The sequence below is a fragment of the Thamnophis sirtalis genome, unplaced genomic scaffold (genome assembly GCF_051295495.1).
Source record: "Thamnophis sirtalis isolate CommonGarterSnake01/CBP01778 unplaced genomic scaffold, rThaSir2_p1.2 scaffold_1, whole genome shotgun sequence".
NCBI classification, from domain to species: Eukaryota; Metazoa; Chordata; class Lepidosauria; order Squamata; family Natricidae; genus Thamnophis; species Thamnophis sirtalis.
The window spans coordinates 71,580,340-71,607,220 of NW_028261381.1; the positions used below are offsets into that span (position 1 = coordinate 71,580,340).

Genomic DNA, 26,881 nt, shown 5'->3' on the forward strand with positions numbered 1-26,881 from the left:
CTCTTGAGATAATTTTGCTTTGTGCTGCCTTATTTTTGAGGAGAGGTGTTAAATGAGAGCTTTACTTTTGGTATTAGGGGGAGGAAAAAAACCCAAATCAGGAGCCCCAGCTATTAAGATCAGAGTGACAGCCTGCTTCCCTTGTTCATACAAGGAGAGTCAGAATGAAAGATTAACGCACTGCTCCTATGCGATTTAGAAATATCAGTAAATGGAAAATTTATTCAAGTTTGCATAGCTTTCATGCACTGATTGCAAACTGCAGAGCCCTCACGTTGGATTTAGATGGAAATTTTTCAGGTAGCAGGAGTTTTTGAAACAGGATTTCTTCTTGTTAGTGTTTCAGGGGAGGTAGATATTTCTACAGTCTTCATTTTAATTTCCCTCATAGCTTTTATTTACTTATTTAGGATTCTTTATAGTGTAAATTAAATCATGCTGGTCTTCTAATTGGTAATAAACCTCAAAAGAGGAGGTTTAAAAATAAAATAGACTTTTAGTTACTCTACAATTTATCAAGATCTGAATATCTTAAGCCTTAAAAATGGCAAAAGCGCTATTGCTCTCTTGCATATCAAAGTATAATCTCCATATACTGGTGAATTGAAAGGTCCACCTAAACTCCATTTTGTCACTAATGGGAGAGTGTGTACATGTAAAATTTTAAAGCACAGAATATCTGTGTAAACGTAGTCCAACCATCAGGAAATGATTCCTTGTCACTGATGTTCATGGCTAATGCATGCATACTTAATAGAAGCAACAAGGATTATGTGGCTGAAAATGTCATTTTCCCTAGGAGCATCACCTATTTTGGTATACATTTAAAGAGCACACTGGGCACCAGCAAACAAATATAGTACAGATCACATTTTCTGCTAGGTCATGTGACTCAAATCTAAAAACAAATTCACTTCAGGGTAAGAATTGAGATCCCCACAATTCTGAAATTTACACGAAGAGCATCTTCTGATGATTTCCATATTCTGGCCAGTCCTCTATCTCCATATGGCTGACATGCTTCTATGTTTCAATCACCTATCATGATTTTTGGAAAACACTGACAGAAAATAGAAATTATCATTCTCCATGACTCTGAAAGAATTCTGGAAGAGAGAGAGAGGCAAAGAAGAAGACAAAAACTTCAAAGAACTCTTCAAAAATGCCTTGTTCTGATGTCACACGTGGAAAACCCAAAAATCAAACAACGTTCTCTCCAGATTTTAAATGCACCTCTGTTTTATGCAATAAAAGAGAAAGGCAGCCGGTCTGAAAACTGCATACTAAAAGTGAAAGAAGATGCCACTTTTTAGAAATGTAATATTTAATAAAAGTACAAGTAGTTTTTGACTTACAACCATTCGGTTACTGCCCATTGGAAGTTACAACACTACTGGAAAAAAAGAGATTTATAACCATTTTTCAGGCTTATAATCACTGCAACATCCCCATGGTGTTGTGATCAAAATTAAGATGCTTGGCAACTGTTGCAGTGTCCCGAGAACATGTCATCACCTTTTGCAACCTTCTGACAAACAAAGTCAATGGGAAAGCCAAATTCACTTAACGACCATGTTACTAATATAACTGCAGTGATTCATTTGACAGCTGGGGCAGGAAAGGTTGTAAAATGGGGCAAAACTCCCTTAATTGTCTTGCAACATAATTTTGGGGCTCAATTGTGGTCGTATGTTGTATTTGTATCTGCATACAAATAAATGTTGTTAGACTTCTATCAAATCATGGAATAAAGCATTCTGTTCACCACCACCACGACCCCCAGTGATGGGTTGCTCTTACCATCGCTACCGGTACGCTGCTTGTGGTCTGTTTGTGCACGCACCGGACATGCGCTGTACACATGCCTGACGTGTGCTGCGCATGCATGTGCAATCCACTGCCCCTGTGAGAACCAGCTGCTTTTGGGGACTTGTGCAGGCGCTGCATGCTGTGTGTGCATGTGCAAATAGCTGTTTCCCATAAAAACAGCTATAGAGCATGGGTGGGCAGGTGGGCCAAACGAGCCACTGTAGCAGTACGCTCTCAGCTGCTCCCAGCCACTACCGGTACGGCCATAATGGGCCATACCCACAGCAACCCCCCACTGACCCCCCACACTTAGTAGAGAAATCCAAATTAAAACATTTCTGACAGGTAGCAGTCTAGCTTTCAACAAGTCCACTGAAGGAGAACCAAACTTTCCACAGTTTCTTTTCTTGAGAATCTAGTCCTCTTTCTATGTCTTATATATGCTCTACTACCACCACCACCCCCTTGGAATTATTTGCATTTGATCTTTTAATGTATTCATTTAAGAATCCTTCCTGAGCTCTTTTTTCCAATTAATTTCCTTTTGGCAAGAAAATAATTTCCTGATCCTCTCAAACAGCAGCCCAGCCCATCATACAATTTAGTTCTGGCACAAATCAGGAAATACTACACAGAAAATTTAAATTAAACACTTTTTACTAAGCCAGGAGATAGAGGGAAGGAAAAAACCACATCTGCTGTTTTTTTCCTATGGAATAAAAACTGTTTCAAATATTCAGCTTGTACTAAGCTCATGTTAAATTATTTTCATATCTCAAGAGAAGTTTCCATCCCTCCTTCAATAACCCAATGATAAAGTCTGTGTTATTATCCATTTACCACTGATATGAAAACAGAAAAAAGTCTAAATAATAAACGAGTACATTGATATAATGTTTTTCTACATTACTGCTTTGAGAATATTTGTGTTTTTTCATCTTCGCTAATCCATATCTTTTATTTGCCTTTGAACTATTGGTGCATTAAACATCTTGGGTGAAAAACAGTATGTATTATTAATTTTTATTTTTCCTGGTTTTGTGCCTCATTATGGATTTTTAAAGACAAGACATTGTAATATTTTTTTCTTACAATTTTCTGTAGCAGCACTTAAGACTAATTCATTATAGAGACAGAGAGAGAGAGAGACAGAGAGAGAGAGACATGTGACTTGGGAGAGATGTAACCTGTCAGACCCAATAATCTATTTTCTAGCAATGATGGGGAGTCTCCATCCATCAAAGTTGAAAACTGCAATTTTCAGCATCTACCACTAACCATGCTGGCTACTGGGAAAATTATCTTGGGAACTTACAGATTCATCACTTCGTAAATAATCAATTATGAAAAGTTGCACAATTAGCAAATGTTTCTAATTTAATTTACTACTACACGAAATCAAAATCTAGACCTCAAAGTATAGCCAAAGCTTCTCAATATCTGATTCTGTTAGGTAAATAAGTAAAGGCTTGACCATGGTCCTTCTCAGAAGAGAAGCTCCTTCTACATTTAGAATAACATCTCAACAGGGGTGGGCTTCAAAAATTTCAGCAACGGGTTCTCTGCCTGGTTGCTGGGTGGGCTTCAAAAATTTCAGCAACGGGTTCTCTGCCCGGTTGCTGGGTGGGTGTGGTCTAGTCGGCCTCCTGCAGCACAGTGTGGGGGGGTTGTTTTTGCCTTCCCCAGGCTCCGGAGGCTTTCCTTACTCCTCTGGGAAGACAAAAACTGCCTCCCGCAGGCCCCGAAAGCTCTCCAGAGGCTGGAAACCGGCCTGTTTCCAGCCTTCCAAAACTTTCACGAGGCCCATTTTTTTCCCTTCCTGAGCCTCTGCAGGGGCCCTGCATTTACCTCACATCTAAAACAGACCGCGTGGAGACTCCTGGGAGGGGAGGAGAGGGGAGGGGTGGGTAGGGCCAGCCAGGGGTGGGATTTGGATGTTCTTTGAACCAGCCATAACGTTAGCTACGGGTTCAACCGAACCGGGGCGAACCTGTAGCAGCCCACCCCTGCATCTTAAATATTGTCTTGCTATTCAAAAAAGAACCCAAAGGATAAGGTTGCAGCCTTTTTGCTCCCAGCTTACCATGGAACCAGCATGCCACATCAACAAGGTCACATTGCTCTTGTGCTGCTTTAGCAAATTAATGGCTGGATGTGCTATGTCCCGATATTGGCTCTCAAAGACAATGAAGATTGGCTTCCGGGAGAGTTCCAGCAGTCTCCAAAGACCTTCCCTAAAAAAATAGGCAATGGCTTTACAGAATTATCAACAAAACTTGGTTTTTATAATTATTTGTAGTTCTACACTCTGAAGAAAAAAAACACTTGCATTCAGGCATAGCGGTCATGACAGGGAGAGGCAGATACGGCGGGGACTTTAGGGCCGGCCATTATCGGGGAAGGAGGGTTCGCTACATCACAGAGATCCCTCCTTCCGGCCCTATGAGTCCCACTCCAAGACCAGATGGCGCGAGCAGTCAGGACCCTGGTCTCAGGCTGTTGTCGCTAAATGCCAGGTCTGTTGTTCACAAAGCTCCCCTCGTCCGGGACTTAATTGTTGACGAGAGGGCAGACCTGGCATGTATTACTGAAACCTGGCTGGGCACAGAAGGAGGAGTCCCCCTTGTAGAGATGTGCCCAGAGGGATTTCAGGTGCTTCATCAGCTGAGAGCCCAGAGAAGGGGTGGCGGTGTGGCTATTGTAATCCGGGAGTCTCTGTTACCTCGTAGGGTCCCTGCTCCGGAGCTTGTCGGGTGTGAGTCCCTGCTGATAAAGTTGGACCTCAAGGGTCAAGTGGGTTTGCTGCTAACGTACCTGCCTCCCAACTGCGTTGCAGCATCCCTCCCCTCGCTCCTCGAGTCAGTAGCCGAGCTGGCAGTTGAGTTCCCCAGGCTTATAGTTCTGGGGGATTTCAATTTGCCATCGCTCGGTGAACGCTCTGATGGGGCGCAGGAGTTCATGGCTTCCATGACAGCCATGGGCTTGACCCAAGTAATTCGGGGCCCAACCCACGCAGCGGGTCACATGCTCGACCTCGTATTCCTCTCGGAGCAGTGGATGTGTGATCTTGGTCTGAGGGGTAATGAGATCATACCCCTGTCGTGGTCAGACCACTGCCTACTGAGGCTTGACTTCCGGAGGCCAAACCCCCACCGTAGGGAGGAGGAACCGACCAGGTGGTTCCGCCCCAGGCGACTTATGGACCCGTTGAGGTTCCAGACGGAGCTTGGGGTCATTCCTGATACTCTCGCCCACAGTTCGGCGGAGACTCTGGCTGCCGCCTGGTATTCGGCGGCGTCGCAGTCTCTTGACCGGATTGCGCCACTACGGCCCCTCCGGGTCAGTGGATCCCGGAGGCCTCCTTGGTTCACCGAGGAGCTCCGGGAGAAGAAACGCCGGAGGAGATGCCTAGAGCACCTGTGGAGGTCCGATAAGTCCGAGGCGAACCGAGCACTTTTAACTACCTGCACCAAGGACTATGTCCGAGCACTAAGAACTGCTAAAAGATCATACATTTCTGCCTTGGTTGCGTCCGCCGAGTCACGCCCAGCCGCCCTGTTTAGGATAACCCGCTCCCTCCTCAATAGGAGGGATGCGGGAGACCCCTTGCAGGGTAGGGCTGAGGACTATGCTCAATTCTTGGCGGACAAAGTAGCTCGGTTTCGATCGGACTTGGACTCCACCGCAGTAGATCCAGCCGAGACACAGGAGGACCACTTGCCACACCATCTCTGGGTTGAGTTCCAGGATGTTGCCTCTGGGGATGTGGACAAGGCCATTCGAGCTGTAAGTGCCTCCACTTGTATTCTGGACCCGTGTCCCTCCTGGCTGGTTGCCAACAGCAGGGAGGTGACACATGGCTGGATCCAGGCGGTCGTGACCGCCTCCCTTCGGGAGGGGCACTTCCCCGCCGTACTTAAAACGGCGGTGGTGAGACCCCTCCTGAAGAAACCATCCTTAGATCCAGCCATTTTAAACAACTTTCGTCCTGTCTCCAACCTCCCCTTTATCGGGAAGGTTGTTGAGAAGGTGGTGGCCTTCCAGCTTCAACGGGCCTTGGAGGAAGCTAGTTATCTTGACCACTTCCAGTCCGGCTTCAGACCTGGTTACAGCACAGAAACCGCTTTGGTCGCATTGACCGATGATCTCTGGAGGGCCAGAGATGGAGGCTATGCGTCCATCCTGGTTCTCCTTGACCTCTCAGCGGCTTTCGATACCATCGACCATGATATCCTTCTGCGACGACTGCGGGAGGTGGGAGTGGGAGGCACTGTTTTACGGTGGTTCTCCTCCTACCTCTCGGACAGGTCGCAGTCGGTGTTGGTCGGGGGGCAGAGATCGTCCCTGAGGCCCCTAACATGTGGGGTGCCGCAGGGTTCGGTCTTATCCCCCCTACTATTTAACATATACATGAAACCGCTGGGCGAGATCATTCGGAGGCACGGGATAAAATACCACCAATATGCGGACGATACGCAACTGTATCTGTCCGCCCCGTGCCAACTCAATGAAGCGGTGGACGTGATGAACCAGGGTCTAGAGGCCGTTAAGAACTGGATGAGCGCTAACAAACTGGTACTCAACCCGGACAAGACCGAGTGGCTGTTGTGCTTCCCTCCCAATAATTTGGCTAATATACCAACGCTTAGGCTGGGGGGTCAAATTTTATACCCCTCAGATAGGGTCCGCAACTTAGGAGTCCTCCTGGACCCACAGCTGACTTTTGACCCACAGCTGACTTTCGATCACCAGCTGTCAGCTGTGACCAGGGGGGCATTTGCCCAGGTTCGCCTGGTCCGCCAGTTGCGGCCCTACCTAGACCGGGGGGCTCTCACAACAGTCACTCGAGCCCTTGTGATCTCTAGACTGGAATACTGCAATGGGCTCTACATGGGGTTGCCCCTGAAGTGCATCCGGCGACTGCAGCTAGTCCAAAATGCAGCCGCGCGAGTGATAGTGGGCGCACCGCGGTTCGCCCACGTTACACCTGTCCTCCGCGAGCTGCATTGGCTGCCTGTTGGTCTCCGGGTGCGCTTCAGGATACTGATGACCATCTTTAAAGCACTCCATGGTAGCGGGTCTGGGTACTTGAGAGACCGCCTTCTGCCGATTACCTCCCTAAATCGACCAATTAGATCGCACAGACTGGGCCTCCTCCGAATTCCATCTGCCAGTCAATGTCGACTGGCGACCACACGGAGGAGAGCCTTTTCTGTTGCCGCCCCGACCCTGTGGAACGAGCTCCCCATGGAGATCCGTACCCTCACCACTATCCAGACCTTCCGCGCAGCCCTCAAGATCTGGCTCTCCCAGCAGGCCTGGGGATAGGTTTCCAATTACCCGCCCGAGTGTTTGATCGCTGAATGAAAGTTGTGTTTTATTATTTTTTCTTTGTGCACATATTGTTTTGTTTTTGACCTTGCACCCCCCTCCCCTGTGGTTGTAAGCCGCCCTGAGTCCCCTCAGGGAAAAGGGCGGCATATAAATCCCAATAAAACCTTAAAACCTTAAAACCTTAAAACCTTGACCACCAGCTGTCAGCTGCGACCAGGGGGGCATTTGCCCAGGTTCGCCTGGTCCGCCAGTTGCGGCCCTACCTAGACCGGGAGGCTCTCACAACAGTCACTCGAGCCCTTGTGATCTCTAGGCTGGAATACTGCAATGGGCTCTACATGGGGTTGCCCTTGAAGTGCATCCGGCGGCTACAGCTAGTCCAGAATGCAGCCGCGCGAGTGATAGTGGGCGCACCGCGGTTCGCCCACGTTACACCCGTCCTCCGCGAGCTGCACTGGCTACCTGTTGGTCTCCGGGTGCGCTTCAGGGTACTGATGACCATCTTTAAAGCACTCCATGGTAGTGGATCTGGGTACTTGAGAGACCGCCTTCTGCCGATCACCTCCCTAAATCGACCAATTAGATCACACAGACTGGGCCTCCTCCGAATCCCATCTGCCAGTCAATGCCGACTGGCGACCACACGGAGGAGAGCCTTTTCTGTTGCAGCTCCGACCCTGTGGAACGATCTCCCCGTTGAGATCCGTACCCTCACCACTATCCAGACCTTCCGCGCAGCCCTCAAGATCTGGCTCTCCCAGCAGGCCTGGGGATAGGTTCCAATTTACCCGCCCGAGTGTTTGATTGCTGAACGAAAGTTGTGTTTTTACTATTTTTTCTTTGTTCACATACTGTTCTGTTTTTGACACTGCACCCCCCTCCCTTGTGGTTGTAAGCCGCCCTGAGTCCCCTCAGGGAAAAGGGCGGCATATAAATCCCAATAAAACTCAAAAAAAAACTCAAAAAACTCAAAAACTCATTTAAGATATACCATACCCCAGCTTCATTAATCTTGGAAGCATATCAGTTGCTCAAATATTAGAAGCTAACCTGCAAAGTACAAATATTAGTCTCCCATGTATCATTTTCAAAGATGTAGGAGAGATTTTAGTTTCTCTAATTAAGATGACGTAGGAGCCTGTTTTAAAAAAAAGTGATTGCATACAAATATTACATTCTCTGTGTCTTCTAGTTAGTATAGCTTGGAAGACTGAGAATGAGCCACATGCAGTTAAATAGAATATTTATTGAATTAATTTTTTAAGTCAGAGTTTACCTTTACATTCAAATCAAACAGTGACCTGTAAAAACTCATGAAACAGAGATTGGAAACCAGAATAAATAATTAGTTTGAAAACTTGGTTTGGAGGATTCATACAAGGAACAGTTTATTAGTTTATGCATGATAGCAAAATGCAATTTACAAGGCAGTACAGCATTCAAAAACAAACAAAAAACCAGACATAATGAAAGAAGGGAAATAAGTACACACACACAAACGTTAAAGAAATGAGTGTCTGTTTACCTGAAATTATTGTTGCACCATTCTTGTTCTAAATATGCATAAGAAAGAACCACAATAAGACGTCGACATCGGCTGACATTCATAATCAAATCCGCAGAAGGTTCTGGAAAAGAAGATTATTTATGTATTTATTTTTCTGAGAAAGGCCAACCCCTTGAGGATTTTTTTAAAAACCATTCATCTTTACCTTATGCAGGAGCCTATCATCATCATCATCATCATCCAAATCCAAATTAAATCCCATAATTTGGTAATTAAAACTGTTGGGATGGAAAATACCTATCGTATCAGATCTCTATCAGAGAATCAGGGGAAATATAAACTTGTTGATCCTGCTTAGTTTTTTAAATAGCTCCTGATTCTTTTAATCAAATTATCCTTAAGGAGCATCTCTGTCAAATAAGGTATTCAGGGCACATTTTTAGACCCTCTCCTTTCCTACTTCAGGGCTATTCTGGAGAGAAATAGCCCTGAGTGACTATATCTTCGTCTGGTGACAATTAAGCTGTAAAGGTCTACAGGAATTTATTCCTTTCCCAGTGATGTCTAACATTTAGATGAAAACACTAGCAGAGCCCTCTTCAGTACATTGATAACAGCAGGCTGTATATCTCTCTATTGTTTTTGAATAAGATAATTTTTGACCTATGTTTGAATATGGTGGTTTTTTTTTCAAGAACAGGCAAATAAAATGAAGCTGAATTCTGACAATGGTGGCACTACAGAGAGGGCTTCTTGTTTGAGATGGGGGACATTTCTTCTCAAGGAGATGATGAATTTCAGAATCTTCCTGAAGCCATCATGATAAATGGAAATGCAGTTCTTCCTTTGGAAGGAAAGTCTTTTTCCCCCCTATTCCATTGTTATGGCACAGCTATGAATACACTAGCAATAATATCCATTACACACTACCCTGGATGTTAAAATCTGATGTTGCTCTGTTGTTATTGTTTTATTGCCAGGACTTTGCTGTAAGGTGGTCAATTTGATCTAGTGGTTATGGATTATTCAAATATAAAACATATTCACTTCAGTATGTCAGCATTGAAAAAAGCTTCTCTCTTATGAACATGAGGACAAACAAGCACATTAATGGCACATTTCTTTTGATTCACTCAAATCATTCCACAGGACTAAAGCAATGGTGGGTTCCCACCAGTTTGGACCAGTTCAGCCAAACCAGTAGTGGTTTGGTGGCCTGGGTCTCTGGAACCACCAGCAACCTCGTCCTGCCATGCCCCTGAACCAGTTCCCCAGGCGGTGCCATCGGTGGCACCATCTTGTTTTTCAGTTCTGTGCATGCGTAGAACAATTGTAATTGCACTGCGCACATGAGCAAATAGGCAGTAGTGCCTGTCGGAACCCACCCCTGGACCAAAGTGGATAAACGTAAGCCTTCGTGAAGTACCTCTAAGAACCTGTTGCTGAAATTTAACAGCAAAATGTTCAAATTGGTACAAATTATTTAACCCACATTCCATTTGAAGGAAAGACTAGAAATTGTTTGCTTCTGGGAATCTTCCTGTTCCTACCTTCCTGTTCCAATTGAGAGAGAAAAAACCCTTAGTTAATTCCCCTTTGTTAGTATCTTTGGATGTTCTCCTGCAGTCCTCCACCAATTCAAGAAGCTAAGCTGTAGAGCCAATCTACGAAACACTGCCCTCTTCTTGTGCCACGTTCTTACCTGAGTTGGGCAGAATGTCCTTCTCATCTAAAAAGAGCTTGTAACCATAGCGATTCTCTAGCTGTGGCTTCACTATGAAATTCACAAATTTTCTATCATCCACTGAATCAGCGTAAGATACATAGGCATCATAAATTTTTCCATCTGTAGAAAAAAGCATAGAGAAATACAGTGTGTTATACCAATGTATTATTTTTTTTAAAAAAAATCAATCTCATCTAATTCCCATGGTACCCACAGCTTTTTTGTTGTGAAATTTCAAAATGGGATGGAGAGGAGTTAACTTTGACCTTTGACTTTGGAATAACCTTGGGGGTAATGTCACATAGATAGATGGAATGTTAGGCAAAGTTAATCTGAAAAAAAGATACAGGAAATAAAATGCAATAAATTATACCTATGCTGGCTTCCCTCATCTAGTCCACAAATCCATGTGTGTCAAGAGACAGCAGGCTGGCACCTGTTGTGGCATCTGATTATTCCCAGTTAAAAGAAAGATATAAAAAATATAGGCTTGGCTAGAATTTTAAGATCCCATATAATTTTTAAAAATTGCTCCTCTCTTATTTCAATGACTTCTCCAAATGTTAAATATTCTGAATCAAGAGGAAAAGGGGCACATATATACCGTTGATTTCTACTTCTCCATAATGATTCCGGTACCAGAGCAGTGCATTCAGTCGGCACTTCACATACATTATAGCTACAAATAGCAGGAGTGCTGCAGCAAAAAACGTGGCTAGGACTGCGCCCAAGTGCCCAACAGTCTCTTCTGAAAAGGAAACAAACAACATTAATTACAATTTGTGGCAAAACAGTACACTGTATGGTAGAGTTAAAAGTGAAAGCTGATTCTATTGGGGGGGGGGGAAATGACTCATTGCTGTCTAAACAAGAATAACAGCAACACAGCTACAGAGGTGAGCAGAATTTGAAAAATGGAAAGTTACAATTCTCTGGGGTGAGTATTCCTATTCACAAAATAATAAAGAAAGGTCTTGGGATGAAGGATGGATGTGAAGTCAATTTCTGACATACGTCAGAGTCGAGCTCATCTCGTTAACATTTGTTCACAGAAAGTGACTTTTAAGTCTTTTTTGGCATCTGAAAGCTGCAGAAGAGCGCTCCCCCCCAAAAAAGGCTGCAGAATGTTCCTGTAAAATAACACAGTAGAATGTCCAGAGGAACCATCCATGCTTAAAATATCAACCTGAGTTTTGCCCTCCCCAAAACTTAAAAGCATGATGCTACTCAACATTTACTTTTTTGTTGAGAAGAAGAAAAAAATCTTTTGGGCTGAAGTTTAACTCTGGCTAGTATAAATGGATATGTTCCTTGAAGAAGCCAAGCCAAGTTGAAGCTCAACTCCTGAAGACTTGGTAGAAAGATCCAAGCAGGGGCATATTTAATAATATGGAAATGAAAAGAGTACAGGTTTTTGCAGTTGCTATTTATTGGCATGATAATAAATAAGAATTGGTGCTGACTTTTTGCTAATTGAGCCATGAGTATTTTCAGGCGAATATATTCAATGTCTCACAACACATTTCCCTGAAATTATTTTACAGGATGGAAGTGGTATGTCACAATATTACCTTCTTCCAGAATGTTTTTCAACGTTCCAGCCTAGTCTACAACCATGAAAATTTTGTTGTTACTTGGTGCCATCATGTGGCAATTTCTTTCCTTAGATTCACAGAGAAATGCTTCTTACAATACTGCTCTTATACAATGAACTCCTAAGCTAGTACTGCTTCTCATTCTCAAAAGTCCATTGCTTTATCCACCCTCTTTTAATTTAAGCACAAATATTTTTTATTTCCTTCTTCATGTTTTAAAGCAGGATACTGATGGTGTGTAATATTCCTTCATTCTATTTTGAGCTCACAAAAGCACCCAGATGATGGAAGGCCAACACAAACTCCTACATCCCATGGTTTAAAGCTGCATTAATAATGAAAAAGGCTATATGAAAGTTTTTGTTTATGACTATACAGCAAATAAATATTTTAATTCATTAGTTCAACAGAAGCAGAAAAATTGCTCTTGAATAGATATATGCTATTACGATGAATTTGTGAACTCACTGCTATTAAACAATTAATGCTTTGCACATGTAGCTGCAATGATAATCAATAGAATCTTTTATGATTATTTTCACAGGCATACTACCTGGTTTTTTCAGTGTAAAAAGAGCTGTACTATTTCTAATGAAGCAGGCAAAAATTCCATAATTTTCATCAGTCATGTTTAGTTCTAAAGAACTGGAGATAAATATTTTGGTTTTATTGTCACTGAACCTGGAAAACAAACAAACAAACAAACAAGTTAGCATACTGCTAAATGCTGTTATTCTGGAAGAAAAGCAAATGACAAGAATAAAGAAATTTCAGATTTGGGCTGCCCAAAAATGTTAGGTGCTTACAGAGGACTCCTGATGCTGCCTATGAAAGTACCCTGTGTGGAGTTACATTTTTTTCCACAGTGCACTTGATTTAAGTAATGAAACAATGGCAGCAGAAGAAGTAATAGGAAAATATGGAAGAGTTATTCATGATATGAACAATGTTGAGATTCCTGTAAAATTCCACAAATACAGCAGGTCGATTATACCTTGAAAGTCTTATCCAGATTCCACCTTGCACTGTGCCCCTTTTTAAACTCTGGAAAAGTGCATGATATTCATGGATGGGAAGTCTTTGGTGTTTGGTGTTAACATGGATCAGGAAAAAGGATGTCACTGCCATATTTAACTTCTAAGAACACCTAAGCAAATCTGTGCTATGGAAATTCTCTTCTTGGTTTAGTATGTCCATCCTGGTAATCTTGCCTTTGTCATCCCTTTTTTCTATAATTTCTGATTTACATGAGTTTTCAGTTGATAAGCCATTTTTATTTATTTTCCCAAGTATCCCCTTTCCAGTTTGGGAAAAGCAGCAGGAAATTTCGATTACAGAAAACAGACTTTGGTTTTCTTATCCCAAATACTTAGTACCTTACTCTCTCACCCTTCTCATGTAATTTCCAAGATATCTCTCTTCTGTATTCTCCCCTCATTTCCCATGGCTTAGTCTACAAACCTACGCTAGTATGCTTGGGAATAATCATTGAACCCAATGGGGTTTCTTTTGAGTAAGTAGTCTAAATCAGATTGTGCATTTCTAAAAGGAGAGGCTCACAACTTATTTTTAAACTGAATTGATGTTAATATTGAGTAAGTATCCTAACCAGCATACATTGAGTGGGTAACTCTCTCTCAGCCCAACTCACCTCACAGGGTTGCTATTGTGGGGAAAATGGGAGGAGGAAGATGGCAATAGCAATAGCATAGACTTATACACCGCTTCATAGTGCTTTTACAGCCCTCTCTAAGTGGTTTACAGAGTCATTATATTGGCCTCAACAATCTGAGTCATTTTACTGACCTCAGAAGGATGGAAGACTGAGTCAATCTTGAGCTGCTCAAGATCGAACTCCTGGCAGTAGTGCAATACTGCATTCTAACCACGGTGCCATCACATTCAAGATTGTTGGATACTTTTGCTGCTTTGAGTGATTTATAAAAAAATAATAAAGGTAGGAAACAAATAAACAAACAAATATTCAACTCTATTCCCATTTAAAACACTTCCAAAGTTTCTTTCATTCAATACAGCTATAGCAATAGCAATAGCAGTTAGACTTATATACCGCTTCATAGGGCTTTCAGCCCTCTCTAAGGGGTTTACAGAGTCAGCATATTGCCCCCAACAACCCAGGTTCTCATTTTACCCACCTCGGAAGGATGGAAGGCTGAGTCAACCCTGAGCCGGTGAGATTTGAACCGCCGAACTGCCGAACAAGCAGTCAGCTAAAGTAGCCTGCAGTACTGCACTCCAACCAATGCGCCACCTCGGCTCTATCTGTTTCCTCCCCCCCTTTTTTTTTTTCTTTCAAAGGAAACATACTAGGAGCAACTACCAAAACTTAATCTGTCAGGAGTTCCCTTGCCTCTCACCTGTTTATCTCCCTACCCTCCATCCAGAACCACTTCTTATCAGCAAGATCAGAGGTTCAGGTGATGGGGACAGCCTAACTGCCACTACTGTTATTGTACATGATAAAAAATAATTTCTCCAGCCTGAAGGGAAAAAAAACCACTTTCCTCAGGAACATCTATCAATCCAAGCAAACACACTCTGAAGCTTCAGTTTATTTAAGGTCTTATCAAAGGAGCAGACTGGGAATTGTGGAAAGAAGATTAAATTTGCAGAGTTAAAGGGAAGGTTGGGTAAGTTATTATTTGGGCAATAGGCTTAGTTCTCATGAATATAATCAAACCAGCTAATTTACATTGCACATACACTAGCAGAGTTTTGGGATCTTCCAAAATCATTTCTCTCCAGGTTTTTTTACATACAAATGAATTGTAGGTTCTACCTATGGAGCAAGTTAAAGTTTTACTTAAAATGTGCTTTTGTTTTGTTTAAGAAAAAAAGTATGAGTTTTTAATCTAATTCTCTTTAAACTGCTTGAGTTTTTATTTATTTCTTTCACTTTCTTTTCTTTCATTTTTAAAGAATCATAATTATTGTACTCGAACATTTTCTTTTTGTCATTTTTCTAAAGGTAAAGGTTCCCCTCACACATATGTGTTAGTTGTTCCTGACTCTAGAGGGTGGTGCTCATCTCCGTTTCTAAGCCGAAGAGCCAGCTATGTCCGAAGACATCTCCGTGGTCATGTGGCTGGTGTGACTAAATGCCGAAGGCACATAGAATGCTGTTACTTTCCCACCGAAGGTGGTTCCTATTTTTCTACTTGCATTTTTATGTGCTTTTGAACTGCTAGGTTCACAGAAGCTGGGGCAAGTAATGGGAGCTCAATCCATTATGCGGTGCTAGGGATTCGATCTGCCAAACTGCTGACTTTCTGATTGACAAGTTCAGCATCTTAGCCACTGAGCCACCTTGTCCTTGTCATTTTTACCTCTGGATTTATTTTCAAGTTGGATTAAAGCTGTCTGCTTTGATCATAAAACCAAAATTGTAAAGTAAACCTAACTACAACAATGTAGTAGACTGAGTCCAGGAAAGTAGATTTCCCCCTTACAGAAAAACAACAACTAACAATTGACAAGGTACTGACAAGTAAAGATATTGTAGAGTTAAGCCCTTTATTTATGCTTAACAACTTTGCTGTGCTTAGTTCTGACTGTGAGAGATTTCCTTTCCTGGGCAATAGGCTGAAAGATAGAAATCATCAGTTAATATTGTACTGGTATAATATTAACGCATAATCAATATAATACTGCTTACAGAGGTGTTCAGGGGGTGGGGAAGCAAGTCTAAGTTTCTACTAGATTATACTGTCTGCTTATAGGTCAGACTATTTGTGAGCAATTATGGACAATCAATAACAAAATTAATGAGCTTAATACATCTTTCCAGCTTTATGCTCAAGGGCATTGTGAGAGTCATCCCCACATCACCTAAGGAAGTGAGAGTGAGAGTGAAAGAAACAAAGGAGAGAGGAAAAATATACAAATCTGACTCCCACAAAGGGAAAAGGCAAAGGAAAAACAACATATGGCATACTCACTGAGAATCATGAAAATAAATGAGAAGCCTCCTTCCCAAGCTAGGGTTATTTTATCCAACTCAGCAGAGTGATTCTTTACAAAAACAATCACAGAAAGTATAAATCCAAAAGATTTACTTTAAAAGCTTCTGTGGTGGAACTACTGTATCAGCGTCCTATTGTTTCACAGAGGTCTTCAACTTTTGGAGAAGCTGAAGTGGAATCGTAATAGATTTATTTACTTAGGGTTTTCCACCACTCAGTTCTCACAGGCTCTGAGCAACTTACAGCAACCAATGCAACAAAAGACTTAAAAAGAGACAAATACAACTGCTAACAGGACCAGTCTCTTGTGCCACAATCTGAGGATTGAATAAAGCTCCCTTGTTCTCAAAAGCTTTCAGAAAAAGTCATTTTTATGCAATGCGGCTACTCACAAATATTGGGGTGATAGCCCTGTTCCTGCTGTATTCCCCCTTTGAATAAGAGTATCAGAAAGAGAATAAAAAGCACAAATAAACAAGCGAACAAATACAAAGACCCCAAAAATCTAAATGTGTGGATCCATTGGGCTTCTGCTGCGCAGAAAGAGGCATCCAAAACCCCAACAAGGGTTCACCATGTTAGTGTCATGGTTTTTCTTTTGTTCTTCTCCAAGCTCTTGCCTTGCCATTATTCTAACTACTTCTCCCACCTTTTGTTTCCTGCAGCAGTTTGAAGATGGCGGGGAGGTGGATGGACTCGAGATCTTAGTACAACTGTTGGTAATAGAGCAGTTTGGAACAGAGGTCTCTAAATCTGCCAACTTTTTAAGACTTGTGAACTTCAACTCCAGAATTCCGCAGCCAGTTTGTCCCAAAGTGGTACGTGAAGTCATGTCACCCGGCACATGCGGCCTTGCCTGTTTGTCTTCTGGGTTTCTGGCATGCAATGATCAGCTGTCCTTCGTGCGGGCAGCAATTCTGAAAACTAATGTGTGCCGATTGTTGGATGTGCCAACAATCAGCTGGCCAGAACCCAGAAGTTTGGCTTTTCTGGAGCGCAGCCCTGATGAACGTGTGCATGCACGTGTGACATTTCTGTGTGAACTTTTTGGCACTCAGTGCCGAAAAGGTTCACCATCACTGCCCTAGAGCAAGCAGAAGAGGAATAGAGAAAGATCATCTTATTGCTATCTACTTGGGCAAGCAAATAATGTTCTTCAATTGCTTTCTCAGCTCTGCCTCTTCTAACAGCTCTTTCTCCCATTGCCCTTTCCAAACTAACCAGGCATTGCAAAGAAGCCTCGTTGCCTCCACTCTAATGATTACTGAATACCCCTTAAAGGTAGAATAATACCCTTGAATCAAAGTTAAGCCTTCATGACTTATATATAAGGACACAAGCATGCAGTTTCAGTACAGAAACAGTTTGCCATTTCCTTCTTCTGGAATGTTGTCAACTAATGATCAGGCTCTTGGCATTAGAAGGACATGATCAGAGATTTGTATGGCATGGACATTTATGGTACGATAAAACTAAGGTTAATGTGGATTTTTTAAATCATTATGTTAGACATGTCATATGATAGAAATGCAGGTTATACTCCAAAACATCTTTGTGGCTCTCAGCACCAAAAATGTTTCATAGGAGAGAAATACCAGGCAAATAAAACATCTAATTTATCATGAGCAGAAATTTGTCAAGGGGAGTGGGATATTTCCAGCTTCTCTGTCTAACCTGCAGCCATGACATCTCCTGGACTTCTCCCATCCAAATACTAACAAAGCCCTACCTGCTCAACCTCTGGCTAAATTGGATCAGTGGTAAAGGAACCCACCAGCCCAGGTTCTAGCCAGTTTCTATTTTCATTTCCATTCAGAAAAGTCAACAGACAAATGCAAAAGTACTAAGAAGAAGGAGGGTAGAGAGCAGACTGCAGAATCACCATTTTTTTAAAAGAAAAAGATGTTGCACTGGGGGTAATACACCTGAAACATACCAGTTTGTTATTGGAGAAACATAAATTATTTTTCCAATAAGAATTTGAGTTGATTACTGAGTTCACAAGAATCTACTGCCCAGATTTCCTGAATGATAGTAGGCACTACCCTGGTGGTAATATATACGGTAATATAGCCTATGTCATCCTCTCATATTATTAAATCATACAAATTCTCTATATATGTGTCACTGAGCACCTCAGCACCTCAGCACACACCATAACTCTGGGAAGGAGTGTTCATATCTATTCTGAAGCTGTAAAACAAAGACAACTATTCTCTTTCTCTCCAGTTAGACATACAATAATTTCTCATTTTAAAATATAAACCCTTTTCTATCTGGTTTTTTACACATATGGCTTTTCTAAAATTTAGTATAAGTATTCCTTCCTAGAAATACAGCAAATGTACCTTCCACTCCATAACATCATTTTCACTGCAAATTTGCTTTTTATTCCAGAAGAATCAGCAGAATGTATGCATGCATGCATGCATTCATTCATTCATTCATTCATTCAATTTCTATAGTTGCCCATCTCAGTCAATTATGCAAAATTCAAAAAAATATACTACAATCAAAAATACTAAAAGACATTAAAACAATAGAAACATGTAAAATAAATATACATAGCAGCCAAGATACTTAGCCAGTTACCAACACAGCCAGGAGATAGGACCCTTAACACATTTAGCGCCCAAGGCTTAGGAACACAGCCAGGTGTTTAGGGCCTTACAAAAGGCTGACAGGGTTGGGGCCATTCTAATCTCCAAAGGGAGTTAATTGAGCAGGGACCACTGGGGGTAAAGCCCATCTTCTAGTCCTTGGCAGCCAACACTTTTTAATTGACGGAATCTGCAGTATGCATAAATAGATGATAGATGATAGATAGATAGATAGATAGATAGATAGATAGATAGATAGATAGATAGATAGATAGAGATAGAGATAGAGATAGAGATAGAGATAGAGATAGAGATAGAGATAGAGAGAGAGAGAGAGAGAGAGAGAGAGAGAGAGAGAGAGAGAGAGAGAGAGAGAGAGAGAATCTCTTGCAAAAAGGTGATCCCTTAGATACCCCAGTCCCAAGACATGTAAGACTTTAAAAGTAACCAACAGCAGCTTGAAATGCACCAGAAAAACATTGGTAACCAATGCAGTTTACACAGAGGTGGTATTATGTGTGTCATCTATTTGGCATCATTTATTAAACTCACAATTGCATTCTGCACCAGCTGAAGTTTCTGAATGATCTTCAGAGGCAGCTCCACATATAGTACGATTGATGATTGTCTTCAAAATATCTTCAGTTTGAGAGACTTCCTACTTTCCGCACTGCCACCACTGTGCACCCAAATAAAGATAATTTTATATAAAAGTTTTCTTACCACTGAGTATAAGAAGAATGAGTTTTATTGTCTAAGAACTGATTATCCTTCATCCAGCGCAGGTCAAGATCACAGTCGTTACTGAAAGGTAGCTGCACAGTGCAGTTCAGTGTTATTTGACTATCCAAAGCTTTCTCCATAGTCAAATTGCTAGAGGGATAGAGGAAGTGGGGAAGCATACTGCAAAGATCTGTTAGAAGAACAAAAATATTTTTTTTAAAAAAAGGGACTGAACTTCCAATTGCATTTCACAAATCCTCTACTGATTTTTTTAGAGCTAGTTAACAGGTAAAATTAAATCTAATTTGGTTGAGATCTGCATCCCCGCTCCCTTTGTCACACTGATTTCTTTACGCCTTAGGAAAATAATAAGTTCAGCTATATATGTCATTATATATATCCCTGCCCTTCCATTTGGTATAGAAAAGTCAGTGTCCATATTTTCAAGAAAACAGGCTATTTCTTAAATAAAAAAAACATTGAGGACATGGTGGAGGAGAGGGAGAGAGAAAGCGTCTACACACAGCTATAAGAAACGATAATACTTATGAAGTTTCACATTAATTATTAACTTTTTTATTAGCAGTAACTAAATTACCATTAGTGCCTGTTCAGAGTCCAATAAAGGTCACTCTCTAAATTCCTAATCCATAACATATGAATGGAACTTTTGCACATTTTTAAAACTAGCTAGGGGATAAAATCTAGTTGATTTTAACTAATCTCAAAAAACCTAATGCTTGGATGGGATACCATCCAGAATTTCTGTTCGTCCGTCCAGCCATCCATCCATCCATCCATCCATCCATCCGAGATGGGAAAACCACTTCTGCTGTCAAAAAATCTACAGTACATGGACTTTTTTGTGACTATATGTCTTTGAGTCAGTGTTGACTCTAGTGACTGGTGTGGACTAGCCCAACAGTTTTCTTGGCAAGATTTTGGAAGTGGTTGCTACTGCCTTCTTCCTAGGACTGTTTATGGCTGACTCAAGGTCATCCAGTTGATTTTGTGCCTAAGGAAAAACTAAAATTCACATTTCCAGTTTCTAGCCTGGTGCTATAACCACTGCACCAAACTGGTTCCTGAAAAGAATTTATTCTTACATAATTTCAAAACCCTTGACGGGGAAAAAAATTCCACTATTTAAAATTACTGAAATTCATCATCTAAAGGTATTTAAGGAAAGCTGGGGAGGCAGGATAATGATGTAAAACTAGTTATAGTAGTAACATGCAATGTATCCTATCTTCTATACTGTAATCTATTTTTTTCTTTTATAGCCCTTCTCTCCTCAAAACTAGAAATCAAACCTCATTTCTTTCTGCTTCTTTTTAACACAATGAAATCATTTTGTAGAAATGGGCATTTGTATATTTGCCAAGAAATTACATCAATTCATACCATTCTGTAGCTCAGATAGTACAGAGGGAAAATATATGAAAATGCAGCTACTCAAATTGTGTGTATGCATGTATATGTGTATGTGTATGTGTATGTGTATGTGTATGTGTATGTGTATGTGTATGTATATGTATATGTATATGTATATGTATATGATGTATATGTATATGTATATGTATATGTATATGTATATGTATATGTATATGTATATGTATATGTATATGTATATGTATATGTATATGTATATGTATATGTATATGTATATGTATATGTATATGTATATGTATATGTATGGTCTTGTTGTATTCGGGTCTTTCCCGTGTAAGATTGAGATTGTCTTGGCAATGTTTCGGCGAGGTCTCACTCGCCATCTTCAGGCTGTTTTTGGCTTAAAGCGTGGTCGGAGCTGCCATCTTTCTATAAATCTTGGTGAGGTGTGTGGAGTGCTGGCTTTGTTTCAGTAAGTGGATTGATAGGTTGTGTGGTTGTATCATGATTGGTAGATTGGTGCTGATTGGTGCTGGCTGTGTGTCCATTGTTGTTTTCTGTTGTAACAGCCTGGGAGGTGGGTGGGGCTTGTTTGTTTACCAGGGCTGGTTTCCAGATGTGTGGTAGGTGGGAGGTATCATCATGTTTATTCATGTTGTGGGGGTGTTTCTCTATTTCGATAGCTTCCATAATTATTCTCTTGTTGAAGTGTTCAGTTTTGGAGATTAATTTGGCTCCTTCAAAATTAATTTCATGTCCTGTAGCTTTAAGGTGCTGGAAAAGGGAGGAAGTTTTTTCTTTTTTTCATACTGCGTTCTTGTGTTCTGCGATGAGTGCATTTATTCTCCTGTTCGTTTGTCCTATGTATGTTGCAGGGCAGATTTTGCACGGTATTTCGTAGACTCCTTGGTTTTCTAGCTGGATTTTGTCTTTGGGGTTTCTTAAGATGTTGGCTATTTTTTGGTCAGTGTTGAAGGCTGTCTTGATATTTTGTTTGTGGAGAATTTTGCTGATTTTATCTGTGGTGCCTTTGATGTAAGGGAGGAGGGCTGTTTTGTTCTGTGTCTTGAATTGAATTGAATTGAATTTATTGCACTTATATGCCGCTCTTTTCCCCGAAGGGGACTCAGGGCGGCTCACAATCCAAGTCAGGGAAGGGGATACAGATAAGGAATAAAAAAGACAAAACAAAACAATACACAATTTAAAAGCACACAACAACCATACCATTCGAGGGGGGAAGGCAAAAGCTCTTTAGCCCCAGGCCTGTCGGAACAGCCAGGTTTTAAGGGCTTTGCGGAAGGCCTGGAGGGTGGTGAGGGTTTGAATCTCCATGGGGAGCTCGTTCCAGAGGGTTGGAGCAGCCACAGAGAAGGCTCTCCTCTGGGTAGTCGCCAGCCGGCATTGGCCGGCGGATGGAATTCGGAGGAGGCCTAATCTGTGGGATCTAATCAGTCTATTGGAGGTAATTGGCAGCAGGCGGTCTTGGTTCTTGGGGGGAGTCTCCTTTTGGATTAGGTTGGTAATTGTTTTTCTTTCAAATCCATTGGAGATTAATACATTTGTGAGAGTGTGTAATTCAGTTTTCAGGTGGTCTTTGTTGGCTAGGCGTTTGGTTCTGGAGATGAGGGTCTTGGCTACAGAGTTGATATGTGCAGGGTGATGATGGGATTGTGCATTTAAGTAGCGGTTGGTGTGTGTTTTTTTCCGGTAGATGGTGTATCCTAGGGAGCCATTGGGTTTTTTGTAGATTAGGATGTCCAGAAAGGGAAGTTGGTTGTTTGCTTCTATTTCCATAGTGAATTCCATAGGGGTATAGGCTGTTGAGATGTGTGAGGAAGTTGTCCAGTTTTTCTTTCCCGTGTGGCCAAATCATAAAAGTGTCATCAACATATCTAAGCCAGAGTTTGGGTTTGTGTTCAGGTTTATCTAAGGCATTAGTTTCAAAATGTTCCATGTATAAGTTTGTGATGACGGGTCAGTGGGGTGATCCCATGGGTGCGCCTTCTATCGGTTTGTATCTTTGTCCATTATGGATGCAGTATGTGTTGGTTAGGCAGTGGAACCAAATTAATCTCCAAAACTGAACATTTAATGATTATGGAAGCTATCAAAATAGAGAAACACCCCCACAACATGAATAAACGTGATGATACCTCCTGCCTACCAGACATCTGGAAACCAGCCCTAGTCAACAAATGAGCCCCACCCACCACCCAGACCATTACAACACAAAACAACAATGGACACACAGCCAGCACCAATCAGCACCAATCTACCAATCATGATATAACCACACAACCAATCAATCCAATTACTGAAACAAAACCAGCACTCCACACACACACACAAACCAAGATTTATAGAAAGACGGCAGCTTCGACCATGCTTTAAGTCGAAAACACCAGCCTGAAGATGACGAATGAGACCTCCCCAAAACGTTGCCAAGACAATCTCAATCTTACATGTCAAGTCAAAGGAACTTTTGAGATTTTTGTTTGGTTGTTTTTATTTTTGAGAAAAGTAAAAGGCTTCCCAGTGGCATTTTACAGGTAGATCTTGATTGACCTCCAATTTCTGAAGTTAACAATGAACCCCCCAAAAAGTGACTTATGACCCAGATTTGAAATTCTGAAGACTGCCCATCCCCATGGATATCTGACCATATTTTGGGCCCTTGGCAATTGATCTGTATTTACAGCCATTTTAAGCATTCTGTGGTCATGTGACAATTTACTTTTTTTCTCTACAAAGTTATGTTTACTTCCAAAACATACCCATAACAATGGGTTTGCACGGTTAATACATTCATTAACAACATCTGAGTTTGCTTTAAGACTGCCATGTTTGCTGAATGACTGTTGCAAAAAAAATTGCAAACTTGTGTGCAGTCACATGATAACCCATTTAACGACTATTATGGCACAATTATGGAGATAAGTCAAGGATTACCTGTATTCTAAAGTTTACCATATAAAACAGAAAGGAAAGAAAGGAACATTTGTCTTTTCCAACCACTTGTTTAACCTACAGTAAATAAAAGAGAAGACTGTTCCCACTTCAGTTTAGAGTCCAGCAACAATTGTTACATTATCAGTCACAAATGATGATCAAAATTAGTAACACTAAATAGTATGCACAGAAACTATAAATAAAATCACATGTAGCAAAAACAGAATAGGAAGGCTTATCTTGGCACTTTCTGCAGCTTTACCCATCTCTCCTCACCCATTTCTAATTCCAACACTCATTATCACAGTGCAATTAAAAATCTTTTTCTCCTTTTAGCAGCACCTACATAAGGAGAGATTATTCTTGAGTCATTTTTTAACTGCACAAATTAGTTTGCAATCTGTTTTTACAACTATTTATGTTACCCTAGATACAATATAAATGCAATGAAGAGCTTAAAGAAGTTCTACAAACTTGTGTTTTTTCACAAGCAGATGTCAATTTCAATACATTTTCTACCCCAACACACAAAACAAGCTAGAAATAAATATTATGGCCAACATAACAAAAGCAGACATGTTGCACCTTCTCTTCCTCATTAAGTAAATTTCCACTCAGAAACTTAAGGAATTCAGTAACATAGTAAGATTCACTCACTGCTGCAAAAAGAGCCAAAGAAGTGGGGATCGGGTAGAAAAACTCATTATACAACAGGATCTCACATATTTTTTGCCTTACTAAATCAGTCCAAGACCAACACAGATACATCAAAAAGTCTGAAAGTGCAAATCAGATGATAATGATAGGCTCATGCCCTTACTCTGAAGGAGTGAGTGAGGAGGAAAGCCAAGCCAAGCTTACTGTTTGGTAAGGTACAGATCAACTATGAAATCTTCCAAAAGCTAAAATTAGACCAAAAACTAGTCTCTCTCAAAACACCAGTAGAAAATTAGGAAACATGGCTGCTAGAAAAGCAAAATGGTCACTTCTCTCATGTACTCACCCGCCATGGTCCAGCTGAATAATAAAGGAGATATTTCTTTGATTATTCAAGTAGAGAGAACAGGTGTAGTTGTCTACATCATTTGCCCTGAGGTGCTCAAAGGTGAGGTATGTAGTTGTATTCTGCAGTGTGCTGTGCAGGTGGCCGAAGGAGGAGAAGGAGACGTTAAGCTGGTGGCAATCTTAGCTTCTCTGGACGCCCAAGTCAAAGGCAGACTGAAAGAAGTTGATTATCCAAAGAGCAGAACAAATGATTAACAGACTCTTGTTGGATCCAAATGGTGTGATCATATAAGTGATCTGGGTTCACACAGGATAAATCAGAAGCTAATGGAAGCATTGAAGAAATAAGTTAGTAATAAAGCATACAGTATCACTTAAAGAGCAACTGCTATATTCCTATGCTGTAGAATCCATTCAAATCTTCACAGCAAGTAAAGCACTCCCAAAGCAGGTGTGGTCAACTATGGTCCCTTTAGGACCTGTGAACTTCAACTCCCAGAATTCAACTCCATGCATGGGTGTCTCAGGAATTCTGGGAGTTGAAATCCAAAGGTCGTAAAAAGGCCCATAGTTGTCCATCCTTGCCCTAAACATCCCAACCATTTGCTTGTTACTTAGCAGCAAAACTAAAACAGAAGTCATCATCAGCAGAATATAACTTTATCTACATGTACAGATATCACAATAGTGAAATGAGTTATGCCACAGATTGTCTGTCAGTCTTTAAATCAATGTAAGTTGCAATATTTCTCTTAACATGAATGTTTCTAAACAATCAATATTTTTTATTGCCAGCTCATGAAGAAGAGATTGGGCAACAATTTATCTGGAATGGTGTAAAGTCTCCTGCTCAAGCAGAGGGTTGGACTAGAAGACCTCCAAGGTTATTTCCAATCTGGTTATTCTGTTCTAAATCACAAAGACTACATTAACACTATGATTTTTTTTCTACTGTTCCCACTACAACACAGGTGTCACATTCAATTGCACCGTGGGCCAGATTATGACATATCGTGATGTTTTTTGCCTTTTCATGGCCAGGATAGATGTGGCCTGCATGTGATGTATCCGGCCTGTGGGCTGCAAATTTGACAGGCCTGCCAACATTTCCCCAAGATACACAAACAGATTCTGGGGAAAATAAAGGAAAACAAGTGTTTTCTAGAAGGAAGTAAAAATATCAGATATGTTTGACTATAGAGAGATAATTAAAAAAAACTACTCGCAGCATTCTGTAATTATTTTTAGATCTGTAAGCTTCTTCTTTTTTTGATACACAATGGTTCTTAGATCGCCACATGAAATTATAAATATGTTTCATTAATAAAGTTAACGCATGATCATTAACATGTGTATGACTGGCAAGAGAATAAAACATAGCAGTTCATTACTTTTGATATCCTGCTAGCACTGACATTATGTTCAACTGATGCCCTGCAGTTAATATGCCATTAGCTAATATAAGAGTGTCAAAGCTCAAATTACAAATCCTTTACAAAATCTTTTGCTAGTTTTGCACATGGAAATCAACAGGTACAAACAAAAATGGCTGGCCAACCAATTCTTGTCATATAAATGTGACCCGAGGCTACTATAAATTGTCTACTTAAAACAGAATCTAAACAAATCTTGCCAAACTCAGTGGGACATATGCCAAATAAAGAAACAAACAGTCCACTTGTTTGCTCTCTCATAAGCATTATTTAAAGACCATCTACAGCAGGGGTGGGCAACTGTGACTCCTTTAATACCTGTAGACTTCAACTCCTAAAACTCCTGAGCCAGTTCAGGAATTCTGGGAGTTAGTTCACATATTGTAAAAGGCCAATTGTTGTCCACTCCAATCTACAGAGAAGTCCTGCAATTTAGTTTTGTCATGATTTTTCTCTTCCATTCAAAAACTACAAAGGAAAAAAAAAACCAAGGACTTTCCCATTCTAAGGAAACCTATCTCATTGCAATAGCTGGGTCGAGTCCCCACTGCCATGTTAATATGCTGCATTTAAACATTGGTGAAAGACTTTGTTTCCTGATTGGGAACAGGCTGTCGGGAGAAGTTCTGTTCTTTTAGCTTATATAAATGAACCCTTATAGCACATCTATGCATTCCTAAGGAAGTGCTCACAAACTCAGATTTATCATAGATGTGTTTGTATCTTTGACAGGATATCTTTTAAATAGTTTAATTTTTTTCAGATCTTTTTCAGCATTTAACTTTACAAAGTAGATATCTAATCACTTTCTGACAAGCAAAA

General features: G+C 41.0%; 1 protein-coding gene across 3 annotated transcripts in view; it reads right to left on the reverse strand.

Moving 5' to 3' along the window:
* SIGIRR (single Ig and TIR domain containing) overlaps positions 1 to 26,881 on the reverse strand; it is a 52,980-nt gene that overhangs the window by 18,813 nt on the left and 7,286 nt on the right. For 2 of the 3 annotated variants that reach the window (XM_087715814.1, XM_087715816.1), the window contains exons 3-9: positions 24,625 to 24,950; positions 19,278 to 19,467; positions 12,525 to 12,652; positions 10,981 to 11,124; positions 10,353 to 10,496; positions 8,669 to 8,771; positions 3,893 to 4,043 (exon numbers count right to left, since the gene is read on the reverse strand). In XM_087715814.1, coding sequence (XP_087571940.1) covers positions 3,893 to 4,043; positions 8,669 to 8,771; positions 10,353 to 10,496; positions 10,981 to 11,124; positions 12,525 to 12,652; positions 19,278 to 19,467; positions 24,625 to 24,631 — 867 coding nt within the window. In that variant the 5' untranslated portion in view covers positions 24,632 to 24,950. Of the gene's footprint in view, positions 1 to 3,892; positions 4,044 to 8,668; positions 8,772 to 10,352; positions 10,497 to 10,980; positions 11,125 to 12,524; positions 12,653 to 19,277; positions 19,468 to 21,045; positions 21,060 to 24,624; positions 24,951 to 26,881 lie in introns of those variants that run through there. The other variant, XM_087715823.1, reaches the window with a different exon arrangement.